Source organism: Rhizophagus irregularis, chromosome 15 (assembly GCF_026210795.1).
Source record: "Rhizophagus irregularis chromosome 15, complete sequence".
In the NCBI taxonomy this organism is placed as follows: Eukaryota; Fungi; Glomeromycota; class Glomeromycetes; order Glomerales; family Glomeraceae; genus Rhizophagus; species Rhizophagus irregularis.
In genome coordinates this window covers 2,597,120-2,613,033 of record NC_089443.1, presented here as the reverse complement: position 1 = coordinate 2,613,033, position 15,914 = coordinate 2,597,120, and the positions used below count along the sequence as shown (strand labels likewise).

At 26.0% G+C, this 15,914-nt stretch overlaps 5 protein-coding genes across 5 annotated transcripts; 4 read left to right on the top strand and 1 right to left on the bottom strand.

Annotated features, from left to right (window-relative positions):
• Nucleotides 1-27: 27 nt before the first annotated feature.
• On the bottom strand, nt 28-2,417 carry OCT59_007289 (uncharacterized protein). The gene is made up of 8 exons (XM_025314316.2): nt 2,277-2,417; nt 1,861-2,207; nt 1,638-1,787; nt 1,483-1,569; nt 1,112-1,417; nt 922-1,043; nt 366-844; nt 28-284 (listed from the first exon to the last, which is right to left on the bottom strand). Exons 1-8 carry the CDS (start codon nt 2,311-2,313, stop codon nt 115-117), a joined length of 1,698 nt encoding a protein of 565 aa, XP_025185315.1. The 5' UTR covers nt 2,314-2,417; the 3' UTR covers nt 28-114.
• Nucleotides 2,418-3,788: 1,371 nt separating this feature from the next.
• Nucleotides 3,789-4,106, top strand: OCT59_007288 (uncharacterized protein; the record flags this gene model as incomplete). Its single annotated transcript, XM_066147695.1, has 1 exon — nt 3,789-4,106. The coding sequence occupies one exon, from the start codon at nt 3,789-3,791 to the stop codon at nt 4,104-4,106; it is 318 nt and encodes a 105-aa protein (XP_065998605.1).
• Nucleotides 4,107-4,815: 709 nt separating this feature from the next.
• Nucleotides 4,816-5,456, top strand: OCT59_007287 (uncharacterized protein; the record flags this gene model as incomplete). Its single annotated transcript, XM_066147687.1, has 2 exons — nt 4,816-4,861; nt 5,194-5,456. The coding sequence occupies 2 exons, from the start codon at nt 4,816-4,818 to the stop codon at nt 5,454-5,456; spliced, it is 309 nt and encodes a 102-aa protein (XP_065998604.1).
• Nucleotides 5,457-5,790: 334 nt separating this feature from the next.
• On the top strand, nt 5,791-7,865 carry OCT59_007286 (uncharacterized protein; the record flags this gene model as incomplete). The annotated part of the gene is made up of 9 exons (XM_066147681.1): nt 5,791-5,828; nt 5,946-6,033; nt 6,104-6,262; nt 6,353-6,438; nt 6,510-6,788; nt 6,858-6,989; nt 7,061-7,392; nt 7,464-7,606; nt 7,692-7,865. 9 exons carry the CDS (start codon nt 5,791-5,793, stop codon nt 7,863-7,865), a joined length of 1,431 nt encoding a protein of 476 aa, XP_065998603.1.
• Nucleotides 7,866-10,823: 2,958 nt separating this feature from the next.
• Nucleotides 10,824-11,148, top strand: OCT59_007285 (uncharacterized protein; the record flags this gene model as incomplete). The annotated part of the gene is made up of 2 exons (XM_066147674.1): nt 10,824-10,947; nt 11,015-11,148. 2 exons carry the CDS (start codon nt 10,824-10,826, stop codon nt 11,146-11,148), a joined length of 258 nt encoding a protein of 85 aa, XP_065998602.1.
• Between the last annotated feature and the right edge of the window lie 4,766 nt (nt 11,149-15,914).

Genomic DNA, 15,914 nt, shown 5'->3' with positions numbered 1-15,914 from the left:
ACCCACCCTGCGGCTTATATATTAGGAGTATACAATAAGCAGTATTTATTTAATGAGTAACTAAATTTTATTTTCAAAATATAATATTACAAATATATTTTAATAAATTGTATTTCAGGGTAAACAACGTCCCATAAATCTTGGGTATAAACAACATTCTTTCACATTATCACGATGTAATAACCAAGCCAAAAAGCGCTCAACACCTAATCCAAAACCTCCATGTTCAGTTGTACCATATTTTCGTTGGTCTGTATACCAATAATAAGGTGTAGGATTAATTCCTATGTAGTAATAAAATGAAGGAAAAGGTTAGAAGGAATAAATTGAATAAATTGGAGAAAATAATTTAAAAATTATTTTACCTTCTCTCTTATATCCCGCTAACAATTCATTCATGTCTGAAATTCTCATACTGCCACCAACAACTTCTCCTACACCAGGAATCAAAACGTCCACACTTTCTGTTACACGATTATCTTCAGCGCATCGTTTCATATAAAATGCTTTTATCTCAGCGGGAAATCTACAAAGGAAAATTGGTTTATTGATTTGATCTGTCATAGTACGCTCAGGAAATTCCGGAATATCTTCACCAAATTCATAAAAACTACCATTTTCTTTTTTTATGTTATGGTCTTTGAGGTATTGAATCGCATCTTTATAGTCCATACGTAAAAAAGGACGCTGAGGAGGTACAAAGTCTGGGTGAAGTTGATAAACTAATTTGCGAGTCGTTTCATTTGCAAGAACACGATCAACCGTATCGCAAATCAAATCTTCCAAAGTATCCAACAAATCATCAAATGTGATAAAAGCCATCTCAGCTTCCAAATGGGAATACCTTTTATGTATTAATGATTAAATAATTTTTTTAAAAAAGTTGTAAAATAAGGTTTGGATGGTAAAATAAAAACTTACTCAGATAAATGACGACGGGTATGTGATTTCTCAGCACGATAAGATTCTGAAATACAATATACATCTCCAAGTGATGGGAGACATGTTTCGAGGTATAGTTGAGAGGTTTGTGTAAGATATGCCTAAAATAACTAATGCTTAAAAATAAAATAGTAAATCAAATTTTAAGAGAAATCTTTATATTTCTCACCTTTTCACCATAGTAATTCATTTCGAACAATGTACTCCCGCCCTCGACTTGAGTTTGGACCATACAAGGAGGATTAACTTCTGTAAAACCTTTACTATCGAAATGATCGCGAAACGCCTTCATAATTGCAGATCGAGCCTTTAACACGGCAGATGCAGTTTCTCCTCGAATAACAAGATGGCGTTGTTCATATAATATTGATGGATCTGCATCAGCATTAAGTTTGTTAGTAAATGCATCATCGCCACCTGGTGCATGATGATTAACTTCCCAATAATCAGCGAGAAGCTCGTGATTATCAGGTGCCTAACAATTAAAAATATTCATTAATAAAAGGAAAATAAGAAAATAAACGACGATATAAAATTTACCGTTTTCCCAGCAGGCAATTCTGATATGACTCCATAAATTGTAACAGTTGATTCGAGGGATAAAATCAACGCATCATATGTATGACACTAAAGAATAAAATGCAGTTACAAAATTTGCAATAAATAACTGAAACAGTCTAAATTTAGACACAAACCAATTCTCCGGTAAGAAGGCATTGAAGATAACCAGAGCCATCTCTCAGAACTATAAATTTCATATCCTTTCCTTGTGTGCGAAGGCGATGAACCCATCCGGACACTTTAACGCGTTTTCCACGACTAGCAACCGATTGCCGAATTTTTATCTAATTATTATTATTTATTTATTTTGTAAATTTGCTAATTTATTAATTGAAAGGTTATCTACGTTCTATTTACCTTTATGGCTAGTGGAAGATTAGGATCTTGCTTAAGAACGATTTTTTTTGCTTCTTCCAATTTTCTTTCTTCTTCTTCTCGTTGAAGTTTTACCTTTTCAGCTTCCGCTTTCTTTTTTTCATCCTCTTTTTTGGCCTTTTTTGCCAATTCTTCAACTCTCTTCTTCGCCTTTTTCAAAGCAGTACCCGATATGTCTTTGTATCCTTCTTCGGGAGTTTTTCGGACTAGGATGCTTATATTATCACCTTTTACCTGAAGAGCACGAACAGCCGTTTTATAGGGTGCATTCTGAGTTCCAGTAGAGGTTTCGTCAGAGCCATTCACCTCGTCAATATATACGGTTTCACCTATATGTTTAAAAAATTTTGGCAAGTTGTAAAATAGATAAAGCGGATAAAATTTAAATATTAACTAACTGGATTTTACAGAAGGTTTTTGTAACGTTTCAGCCATTGAACAGTAAATTAATTTATTTATAACTAAAAGTTCTTTAAAATTTATTAACGCGCAACTTATAAAAAAAATCGATCTTCGAATTGAATGATCAGACGTGCACCACCAAAACTGTTGGCCAATCGAAGTGAGCCCATAATGGTTTGCATCACATACACTCATACTGAGTCATAAAAAGACAAATATTACTATTTAACGTTTCCTATTGGATGAGAGGATTTAAAAAGCCGGAAAGGATAGTAAATCTACTTTGGTTAATTAGAAATCATTTTTGTTGGGCTTCTAATTTATTAGAACCTAGCCTATTTTTAAAAAAAATTCAAGGTAAAGTATGTTGCAAGTTTACTATAATAGATTCATCTATAACGATAATGTTTAAGTATTAAGCCATTAAGCTACATGATATCTTTTATAATTAAACATTTTACTACTTTTTTTGAAAAATTTTTATTTAAAATATCAATCACTGCGCATGTAAGGGCATATTGAAAATTATGGTGCTATGTATGTAGATCAAAATCGGCTAAAATATGATTTTCTAATCCATAATTCTGGCCAAATTTTGCCAATTTTATAATGCCGGCCTAAATTTGATAAAAATTGAAAAAGGCAAGCCAAATGTAACATTACATTTTATAAAATAACTATGAAGTGCCATACTAATCAAAAGTCTGGGGTTTGAACCCAAATTAAATCCCAGATTTATCTGAGGTGAAAATGGATTAATTTATATTTTATTTCTGATTTTCCTATATTTTACTCTGGATTTGATCCATATTTTATCCTGAATTAATTCCTTAAATTTCACCAAAAATTACATCACATCTAATTATTATATCCTGGATTAATCTATATTTGATCCCAGATCATATGGGCCAATTTTTGGAAGGCTAATTAATCAATGCACCTGACATACTTCATTTGCTGTAAACCAGTCTAGGCTTTTCCTTTTTGGTATAAAGACATATGTAGATCGCTAACTAAATATATGCCACACCTGCTACTAAGGGTTGCGCCACCATCGTTCTTATGCCGATCATGACCTATAAAAGGCTGAAAGGTCATACCAAAACCCCACTGATGAGTCATAATCGATACTTAAAAATTTGGGCGGAGTCGCCGGACTGCCGCATTTAAACAAATCACGTGTACTGAAAAAAAAACAAAAAGGAGCGCGTAACGCTTGTAAGCGGCCGTTTTTGTATTGCCCTCCCGTCGTTGTCCTCATTTATAAAATAAAACTATTTTTTAAAAATAAAAGTTAAACTACTTGTTGTTCGTTTTTTTTTTACTTGTTTAAAATCTTTACATTAAATGCCAAATATTTTCTTTACAGTACTACGAAGTGCATATTTTTTATTATATTTTAATAAGGTATATATTATATATTTTTTATCCGATTATTTGTACTGTAATTTAATAAAAGTTGGTTTATTTTTATAAAATCTTTTTATATTTGTAGTTTTTATTTTGATATGACAAAAAGAAAACGAATTTCAGTAGAAAAACAATGTCAATTACGAGAACTAGCAGCTAAAAGGCAAGCTGAAAATCAACAAATTGCACATGAATTAAAAATACCCATTAAAGAAATAGAATACTGCTTAGACCGAGCTGTAGTAGAAATAAAAAAAAAGAAAAGACGACATAGTGGATTTGATTTATTTAAAATTGACTGGTTTAAAAAAAATCAAGGGTATAAAGCCATTGATAAACATACTAGCAGTTTAATTAGTTATGAATGGAATGCCATATCTCTTGCTGAAAAAAATGAGTATGCAGTAAAGCTCTAAATGGTCCGGGTTGGTCCGGGTTAGAGAGTAATCCAGGACCGGACTGAAAAATTAGTTCATTTCGGTCCAGTCGGTTTTATATTAAAAGGAGAATCGGGATTCCGACCGGACTAGACCAGTTATTTTGGTCCAGTCCGGTCCAGTCTATAATAAAAAACGTTGCGCAAATGTTTTTTCTAATTAAATATACTTAGAAAAAAATTTCGCAACGTTTTTTCTTTTAATTAATTAGAAAAACGTTGCACAAACGTTTTTTTAATTAAATATACTAAGAAAAAACGTTTCGCAACGTTTTTTCTTTAAATTAATTAGAAAAACGTTGCACAAACGTTTTTTCTAATTAAATATACTAAGAAAAAACGTTTCGCAACATTTTTTCTTTAAATTAATTAGAAAAACATTGCGCAAACGTTTTTTTATAATAATATGTTAAAAAAAACATTACGCAACATTTTTTTTATTTAATAATTAAATAATCGCAACAGTTTTAATATAAACTATTGCAAAAATATTTATCAGTCCGGTTCAGTCCCAACCCGTTTTTTCAGTCCGAGTTAGATTTATAATCCGAAATCGGACTGGACCGGACCAAATATTTTGGTCCGGGTTGAAGCATCAACCCAGACCGGACCAATCCGAATTTTCAGTCCGGGTTGTTGGATTAGGACTGACCCGATTAGAGCTTTAGTATGCAGAAAAAGCTAGAGATATGCCATCATCAAATCGTACTTCAACAAAAAAACCATTATTACCTGGTAATTCTCATTTCGTATCAAGCAACGTAACAAAATAGTAAACGAATTAAATTCTATTTGTGATCATACGTCAATAGAATTGCTTTGGAAACTGTTCAGTGGCCATTTACAAGATCAAAATCAAAATTACCGCGATAGTTATGCGTAGATTAGTAAGTAAGATACTGATTGAATATTGCGGTAAGCGAGTGGAATTTTGAATTACAAACTCAAGTTCTTGTTAAAGTTCCCAAAATACTCAAATTACATGTAAGCAATAATTATAAATATATTCTTATATAAATATAAATTTAATTAATTTATTAATTTATCTATATTTTCAATTTATTTAGGTATGCCAAATACTACCATTGAAAATCCCAAAAAAAATAAAACACTTGCTCGAGCATATGTTACTAAATCACTAAATGAATTATATATCAAAGCTGGTGGAATTGGAAAAATTCAATTTAAAAATTGGGAAAACCAAAAAATGGAAGTAGTTGGTTGGCCAGAAGAAATACCATTTCAAAAAGCAGGAAAACAGAATAAAAAAAACCTTGATCAGATAATTGATTGTATTTTAGAAAACAAGATTACATTTCAATCTTTTTAGTCTTTTATAATAAAAACAGGGGGGTTTTTTTTTTTTTTTTTATCGAAAATCTAAAAATAGATTTGTGGAATTTAATCTTATCAAATGATAGGAAGTAATCGGATGGATAATTTAATAGATTTGCATAAAATTTACTAAAAAAATCAATTAATATTTGCGTAAATATCACATTAAATTTATTTATTTTTTTTTCTTACAGTACTTTATTTTTTTTTATTAAAAAACAGAATTTTTTTCTTTAGTAAGTTTAAATTCAGTTTTGAATTTTTATTATTGTAAATAAATTTAAAAATAATAATTATATATATTTGTAATTCAAAAAAAAAAAACAAAAATGTCTACTAATAATGAAACAAAAAAATTAGCTAAAATGTTAGAAAAACCTGAAAATGAATTTTTTGCAAAAACTGATACAGAAAAATGAACATTTTTAGGTTTTTTAAACTATAAATATATAACCCAATCCAATTTTTTTACACGTAATGAAAGATATGAAAGTGGATATTATAATTCATTCATAGATTTTTATAAATACATTAATTCTGAAATATCAGAAAAATTAAAAATAAATTATAAGGTAAATAATAAATTTCTTTATTTTTACATTTTTACTTATATGAAATATAATTTATATATATATATTATAGAATGATAAAGAATCACCTTTTGTTAAAGGGTGGTGGCATGGAATTGGAATTAATAATTATGAATCTTTATTGGAATTTTCCCAAGGATTCAATTTTGGATCAAATCAAGTAATACTTAAAGATAAAGCTTCTGAAAATTTATATCTGAATCAATATAAGGTAATATATATATTAATTACTATTTGTTTTTATATTTAAATAATTGTATAAAAAAATAATTGCTAAAATTTATGTATATATTTTTTTTAGAAAATTGAATGGATATTAAAATCAAATAAAAATGTTTTTTTGATTTTTAAAGAAATTTTAAAAGATGTAGAAACAAAGTATTATGAGTAAGTAATATAAAATAATTTGCATATTTTTAATATTTAACAATATTTAATATATTTAATAATATTATTAGTTCTATACAATCATGTATAATTGATTGTACACCATCAAGTAGAAAAAAATACTATAAATTATTTACTGAAGATGAATGGAACGAAATTTGCGATGCAAATTTATCATCTTATCAAGAAGATGATTTTATTATATATAGTTCTATTTCATCACATATTAAAAAATCATTCAAATGGATAGAGGATAAACAAAGTAATATTTTAACTTTACCTTTACCTTTATTTGAAGAAAATGAATTAAATATTGAAGCAAATATATATAATTTCATTTTACAATCAATGTACGTAAAAATTTTTTTTTAATATATATAGTTTTATATGTATTTTATTTATTTTTTTTAATTTTATAGGGAAAAAAATTTTTGGTGTCACAATGAAGAATATCTTAAAGAAATATCTGAAATACAATTTACTTCAAATATTCTTTATGATATATTTAACCATATTTTTTATTTTTTAAATAAAAATTTAAAAGTACAACTGTAAGTAAAAAATAATGTTATTTATATAAATAAGTATAATTACTAATAAATAATAAATATATATTTTTTAGTGGAGATAAGATGAATTTGGGATTCCAAAATAGAAAACATCTTTTTAACCAATTATTTAATAATAAAAATAATTCTGATTATGGCAGAAAATCAGATTTTTTTGTTAACGATAACCAAAATAATGTTTTTTTATTGGCGGAAGTTACAGGACCTCCATATAAAAGAAAACCAAAAAAAGAACTTTTCGATTATGGTCGTAACCATCAAAATGGAAAAGATGAACTTGAGTATCGTAACTTATCAATAATATATAAGTATGGTTCATCTTTAACTGAAGAGCATATTGAAAAATTAATGAAAGTAATTAATATATTTTTATTACAAATACATAGTAAGTAAAATTTTATATTTATTATTTATAAATTTAAAAAATACTAATAATTTTAAATTACTAAATAATAGCTAATGTTTTAAATATTAATATTTTGGATCAACCGGGAAGTAACTTATACCGCTCAAAAATTTTTATTGATAAAATAAAAATACCATTACAAAGAAATAAAGAAGAAGTTCTTACTTTTATAAGAATAATAATTAATATTTATGTAAGTTAATTTCATTTTAATAATTATATATCATATATAATATATTATATAATACTAATTTAATTTATTAATTATTATATATTAGAAAAAAATTATAGATTATTATAATGTATTTAATGATATATTAAATTCATTAAATCAAGATAAAAATTCTAGTCAACCAGATGAATACCTTACAAAACCACTTTCAATCCATGCAAACCAATTATTATATTCATCAGCAATAACATGTCCAACACCAAGATCTTCACCTGAATGAGACATTTTTTCTAATACTCATTATACATCAATATTTAATCAAAATTTTGACAATTTACAAGAATTCCAAAAGTATATAGATAATCTTAACAAAAATAATAATACTCAAGATTATAAAGAATTAATATAGCTTTCACCTCACATAAATCCTACTATCTTAAATGAAGAAGATATTTCCTACGAAAAAATTTAACTAAATGTAAGTATTTTAAAATACTTTAAACTAATATTTTAATTAATATATTTTATAGATATATATAATTTTTTATTTATTATATAAATTTATTAAAATTACTTTAATTTTAATTTCTCGTAAGTGATTGGGTATTTAATTACTTATGTAATTAAATTATCCTCGTAGCTGATTGAAGTTATAATATAAGTAATTTTTTTAAATTTATATAAAAAAAAAATTAATTTAAAAAAATTATAATGTTTATTTTTTTATATATTTTGTATATAATTTATAATTTAATTTTAAGGATTTTGTAATTTATCGACCTCCCGATGCATCGACCCCCCTATGTGATCAAATCACGAAACATACATATATATAAATAAACCTTTATTTATTAATAATAAAAAAAAATTGCTCAGTTAGTTCAATTGGTAGAACACTTGATAATATACTTTTTATCATAGAGATGCAGGTTCGATTCCTGCACTGGGTCTTTTATTTGTTTATTTTTTTTTTTAAACATCCGAGTTTCGTTCAGTGACTAAGTCACATTACATATAACACGTGATTAAATATATGCGCATACGTCAAAGCGCATTCAAGAATGATTAACAGTAAAGAAAGCATTAACGAATCTTTATTCACTAAAGAACTAAGCATTACAATTCTTTTGATAATGTCCCAAATTGCCACATTTCTTGCAACGCCTTCGTTGCTTTGTTTTTTCGCTCTGATCCTTCTCATTCGATGCTTTATACCTTCTTGTACCCGCCAGTCTTCCTTTACCTCGCCTTATTTTTGGATTTCCTAGCTGGAATGGGTTTATATTCTCCTTGTCACTCTCGTCAAATTCTTCCTCACCTAATCTTTCGTCTTCAGATTCAAATTCGCTATCCTCATTGGCAAAATCCTCTAGAATTTCGATCGTCGCAATGAATCTGTCTTCGTCTGTAAAGCTTTTCGCAAAGCTTTTTTATATGTCCCATGAAGTGTACCATACATGATCTTTTCATCAAGAAGATTCATCCGATGTTCAAGAAGGTCTTCCTTTTCTTTATCAATAGCACATAGATATCCAACATTATTTTCTTGTATCGCATTTGTGGACATTCCGTTTTGAAACTTATCAGCAACAATAAATGCTTCATGCGACGCGTCTTTATCTTTTTGATACCATCTAGATGGAATAAGTCGAATATGAAACCTAGCTTTGCAAGTATTTAACATTACTTGAAAATAATGTCTGCAAACTACCCCTTTTCGAATAACCATGAGGCAAGAACACATATGCGCATCGTTCTTCAGGAGAATGACATAATGCTTCGCTATTAACGAATTTCCTACTCTAACCGCCCATATTTCCTTCACATTATCACGACCACTAACTTCTATTAATTGTTCTATAGTAGCCCGAGGACTTTCAGCACATTCATCATCATAGGATACTTCATTAATTACAACAATATCTTGTTCATTGATCGGATTTGCAGCATAATAGAGGGACTGATTGATTTCATCGCGTTGCAACTTTAGGATTGCTGGCGTGAGAAACCTCTGACAATATTTATCCACCTCAGTGAAAAGGAAATTTGCATGCCTCGATTCTTAACGGAAGGTATTGCGAGCCTTCCAGTATTGATATATGTTCTTTTTATCCTGTTCATCAAGTAACTTATGTATTTCTGACATAAGTTCGCATAGAGAGACGTCAGAGTTGAATAGCATTCTTTTAATGCATGCATTTACAGATTCAACGCGAGAAGTAGCAATCATTCCTCCGGTGAATCTAAAACTTGTGTATGAATGCGCCCAGTACTCCTTTGATGTGTATAATTCCCTCGTGTAAGTCAATTGCTGGGGATAGATACCCTCAATCAATTTCGTAAAACGATTGTGAAATATTGTTCGGACAAGGCTATTTCTACATCGGTAAAAATCTTGAAGAAATTTTTCATAATTATTTCCAAGAGGCTTTCGGAGGTTTTTATGAAGATTTTGCGTTATATGAAATGCGCAATGAACTGGATACGTTTTCGTAAATACCTCCTTAACTGCAGCGTCAACGGCCAGATCGGAATCTGTCATAATTACAGTTGGATGAATACCAGTAGCTTCAACAATCTGTCTAAAAAGCTAAGCGTGAGATTGCTTGCTTTCATCAATGGTTAAACCTTGTGCAAAAATAATGTTTTGCATATTTCGATCGAATCTCACGAAAAGAGATAACGCCATCCTGTATCGATTCGTTTTATGCGTAATGTCATTGATAACGCAATCGCTGAATTGAATCCAGCTCTCTACCTGCTCCGGCATCATCCATAACAAATGCGTTAACGTGTTATCGTCATCTCATCCTCGCGCTATGATCTATCTAGAATCTCGTTCTTTTTGCTCATCTAACCAATCTGACATTTGCGCAGCGTCATTTGAAAGTGACTTCGCCGTGGGTCGAAACTTCTTGATCGTTGCATATAAGTCTTGACTGTAAATGGGTTGAGAAGGATATTTTCCTTCCAAATATCTTCTCTGCGCGGTCGCTCCTATTTTACAGTGATCGGTCATAAATTGGATATCCCTTACCATTTCATCATTAAACTTCTTATCTTCCCTAAACTTAACTGCTTCGACGCTCAGGTCATGATTATGTTCATCCACAATTTTATTAATAAAAATCGCGGAATCTGGATTATTCACTTTGGGACAAGAAGCATTAACATGCCATGGGCATAAAATCTTTTTGGTACTAGTTTCTTTCGCAGATTTGCACGTATATTTTCTTCCATGTTCGCATATATACGTCCTTCTCCTTATTTCAACTCCCTTCTTAACAACTTTGTCTTTTATCACACCAAAGCCATTACTCTTACCCCAATTGCTAATGAATTGGTCGCATATCGTCCAGCTCGTAAGTGTCTTTCCCGTATGAAGGCTCGCTGAGTTATTTTCGACGTTGTAATTCATTTCCATTGAAGCTGGAAAAAAAGAACAGAAGAAATATTGCAAAGGAAAATGTCGCAACGGTAAAATAGAAAAGGGTGAAATACCGCAAGGAAAGGAAGTATATGTTGCAAGGAAAGGTGAAAAAGGGGGAATAAATGCATCGTGAATAATTAATAATTGCAAAGAACGATGAGAAAGAGGGCGTGAAAACGAAAAATGTAAACTTGACTACGCAGCACGCGCTGATTATTACTAAAATCGTGTATACCTATCAATGTCACAGATTGCTTCTTATAAGAGCGGTTTTACGCGTCATACAAAAAAATAAACAAAAAAAAGCCCAGTGCAGGAATCGAACCTGCGTGGCTGCGTCACTGTAATTAAAAAGTAAAAATATCCCGCATTTTACCATTATTAATATGTATAAATTAAACGTTTCACAAAGGGGAATCGATGCATTGGGGGGGTCGATAAATTACTATTTCCTTATAAATTTATTAATTTAAAAAATTTTATTATTTTTTTATTCCATTTTTTAGAGGTTTGGCAAGCTTTGTGAATAGATGAAAAATGGTTGAAACTCATTTTCTACAAAATTCAATGAGATTTTGATCATATTAACAACAGCTAATTCATCTAATATTTTGATGTTTAGATTTCATCCAACATTTGCATAATTATACAAAATTTTATTATAATATATATAAGAGTAAATTTATTCATTGCACGTGCGATGCATCGCCACTTTCCTTTTTTGTAAATTATTTATGTTGATCAACCTGCTTATACATCACCACCCCCCTTAAAATGGCAATGATAAACATAAAAATTTGCATCGCACGTGCGATAAATAAATTATTTCTATATATAATATATTAATTAAAGAAAAATTTATTTTTCATCTGGATGATTTTTATCCCTCTGAATTTAATATATAAAAATGACGTCATGCTAATCATTTACTACTTTATATAGCCTTTAAAATTATAATTTATAGATAATTTTACCTACTTTACAAATTTATTTAATATCTTAAGAACATTTTGATAACTTATGACTTAAAGAATATCAAATCTCACTTAAGGTAAAGAATAAATTCACCCTTAATTATATTTTTATATTTTTATAAACTTTAAATTATTACTGTAAATATTAGTATTTAAGATTATTATATTAATAGTAATATTAAGTTTAACATATTAAAAAATTTCTTAATTAAAATAAAACTTTGTTAATCTTTTTAGAAAAATTCAGTTTAAAAAAGAATAGCTTTATTAATTTTTATTAATTATTATAATATATAAATAATATAATAAACCTTTTTTTAGTAATTAAGATTATTTTAAAAAAGTTTATTTTTTCCAAATTTTTTCATTTATTATTTTTATTAAAAATATTTTAGATTTTTATAAATTTCTTTAATAAATTTTTAAATAAAATCATTAATTCTTTAATTTATTTTTTTTTTGTTGTTATTTTATCTTATTTATATATTTTATAAAATATTATATTATACTATAAAAAAACTAATTATTGGGTTCCGTGATCACCAGACATTGAAGATAAGGCCTTTATGGCTAAAATGACCCGTTACTAAACGAAGTCTACCTACGGAGTTAAACGATCACTTGACAGTGCACACGTGGGGTACTACCAGTATGACGAGTGGTTTGTAGTTTAATTATATTAGAGTAGTTATTAGGGAATTTTACTTTGTATATATTTTTTCTTTATTTTTACTTTAATAAAACTGCAAATGTGCTGCAGAAAAAAAAAAAAACTAATTATATTTTTATAAAATAAAACTTCTTTTCTAATAAAAATTAAAATATACAAATAAAAAAACTTTAATTAAAATTTAAATAAAATATTTAGTTATTATTATAATTTTTTTTTTAAACTTGATTATTAATATATAAGTATAAGACTAATTTTAACTCAGGATGAAAAATAATTTTTTTTTTTTGAAATTTTTTTTTAAAAAATAATTGGCAAAAAATATAAAATATAAAAATATAAATTTTTAAGGAGGTGATTTAACTCAAATTATTTAACTTAAAGGACAAATTAGCAAAACTCAATATATAATATATTTATTAATTATAAAAATTCTAATTACTTATAAGAAATATTATCTTTTAACTTAAAATAAGATTTATTTAAAAAAAAAGTATTTAATTTTTTTTTAAATTAATTAATCATTAAAATTTTTTTTTTATTTCCAGTATAACTGGTTAAAGCTTTATTTGATTTGAAAGTCATACAAAACTACAAATAGATGAAAGTTCACTACTTTTACTATGCAATAAAAATATTCAGATATACTTATATTAGAATTTTAATTAATTTTTATAATATAAGCTACTATAAAATTTTTAATATTTATATGTAAATTTACTTTACTATAATTCTTAATTTATTAGTTAATTAATTTAAAAAGAAAAAAAATTATAATAATATATAACAGTTTTTTTTTTAATAAAATCTTTATATATATAAATTTTACTTTAAATTAGTTTTTTTTTTTTTTTTATTTACCCTCATAGGGATCGATATTTAATTATGGTAAGAAGTTTACGTAATCATAAACATTAACCTCTAAAATACCCCACTTAACTAGCAAATGTTCCCGATGAGCTTTACTTTAAATTAGAAAATAATAGTATTATATAATTACTATTATATTTTAATAAAAATTAGTAATTTAAATAGAAATTTTCTATTATATCAAAATAATATAATATTTTTTTGATCTATTATTTAAAATTTTTTAAAATAATATTTTATTTAATATTTAGTATTAGCTTAAAAGGAATAAATATTATTTTTTTTACTTTTTTTATATTAAGTTTAAAAATACTATATGTAAATAGAATTCTAATTATTTATAATATAGATTATTATAAAATTTTTAACAATTATATATAAATTTACTTTACTATAATTTTTAATTCTATTGAAAAGAAAAAAAATTATAATAATATAATGTAATACTTTTATTTTAAATATAATTTATTTATTTATAATAAAATCTTAATTTAATAAGTTTAAATATTTATATATAAAAAATAAAAATAAAACCAAAACAAAAAATACTTAAGCTAATCATATATAATAAAAAAGCTATATATATATAAATATTCAAAGCAATTAGTATTAATAAATAAAAAATTATAATATAAAGTCTTTAAATAATACTTTTTTAGTAAAATCAATATAAAATCTAATTAATTCTATATTTGAATATCTAATAAAGTTTACAAAATATATTTAAATTATATTATTAAATAAAACTATATATTTATTTATTAGTATTATAAAAATAATATTAAATTGCATTTTTACAGTTAATTAAAATATTTTTCTCAAATATATAGAATTTTTAAATTTCTATTAAATTATTTGAATATTATAATTTATTTGATTATTAACTTTTTTTTTTTGCTTAAAATCAATATTTTACTGTTTTATATTTTAAAATCTTTTATATAAAAATTTTACTTTAAATTAAAGAATAGTATTTATTATAACTTTATAAGCAGCCAAAATTTTATATAAATTTTACTAAAGCAAGATTTTACTAGTTTAGATAGGTTTAGACTATTAGTTATTAATTTATTATATTACTAATCTTATTATTAATTATATTACTATTATATTAACATTTATTTAATTTCTAAATAATTACATTTTCTTTTATTTACTTATATAATTTTTAATATTATAAAAAGATATATAATATATAGAGTGAATTTATTTACCGCACCCTGCATTACAACACATCCTTTCTTTTTTGTAAATTGTTTATATCGATTTTTAGTTTATACACCGCACTCCCTTAAAATGGCAAATGATAAACATACAAATATATATAAATTTGTAATGCAGGGTGCGGTAAATACATTATTTCTAATATATATTATTAATTTTTAAAATAAAGAAATTTAGATTAATAAATAATATTTATCATAAGTAGTTAAAATTCTTTTATATTATAAGTAGTTAAAATTTTACTAAGTTTTTTTAAAATACTGCTACGTATAAGGTTGTTTGCCGAAACCTAGGAGTTTAGGCAAGATGGCATTTCGCCGAAAAGTGAAATTCTGCCGAAACTATATTAAAGTTATATTAAAAAACTGGCAAAACTTTGGAGAAAGGCGAAACTGCTGAAACTTATTATAAATGCCGAAACTGCCAAAACTCTGCCAAAACTATAATAAATCTATAGTAAAATTTTGACGAAACTAATCGTAGGATTTTGAAGAGGTTTAGACAAGCAACCTTAGCTACGTATTTATTTAAAGTTATTATAAATATACAGAATATATATAAGCGAGCTATTAAGACTATTTATATAAAATAAATTACTCATTATTTCTAGTTGGAATATACAATTAGGTAGTTATAAAACTATATAGGTACAGTATCATTTAAAATAAATTTTATCTTAATCCTTTGCAGGTCCGGTAGTTTAAATTTAACAAATTACAAAATTAATTTTAATATGAACCATATTATCATTATAAAAATATCAAAAACAAAAAAGTAATATAACAGATCAAACCTTCCTATGATTTCTACAGGATTTTTCCATTCATCAGTAAAATGGCATATTCAATCTATTTATTTATTTTAAAAAGGTTTTAGATCTTATCTACTGATCTATTAATAAATGTATTTGTTTAAAAAAAATATTGTATAAAGAATTAGCATATTCTGAAATAAAAATTCGTAAGCATAAGAAGACAAAGTCTTTCTGATATTTTAAAATTAGCAATCATGATAACCCATTTAATTCCAAGTAAATATATTAAGTTCAACCGATTATACTTTTAAGTAATCTAATATTTTAATTTTGATAATCCTTTTGCTGATCAATTTAAATTAGTAAAAATTAAAAACTAAAATTCATTAATCTTATCAGTTTCTTGA

What these genes read in the sequence shown, in the direction of transcription:
- OCT59_007289 (XM_025314316.2), bottom strand. Translation starts at nt 2,313, where the DNA reads ATGGCTGAAACGTTACAAAAACCTTCTGTAAAATCCA. An exon ending in AAAACCTTCTGTAAAATCCA is followed by an intron (nt 2,208 to 2,276) that starts GTTAGTTAATAT and finishes TTAAACATATAG; the next exon opens with GTGAAACCGTATATATTGAC. An exon ending in GCCTTCTTACCGGAGAATTG is followed by an intron (nt 1,570 to 1,637) that starts GTTTGTGTCTAA and finishes TTTATTCTTTAG; the next exon opens with TGTCATACATATGATGCGTT.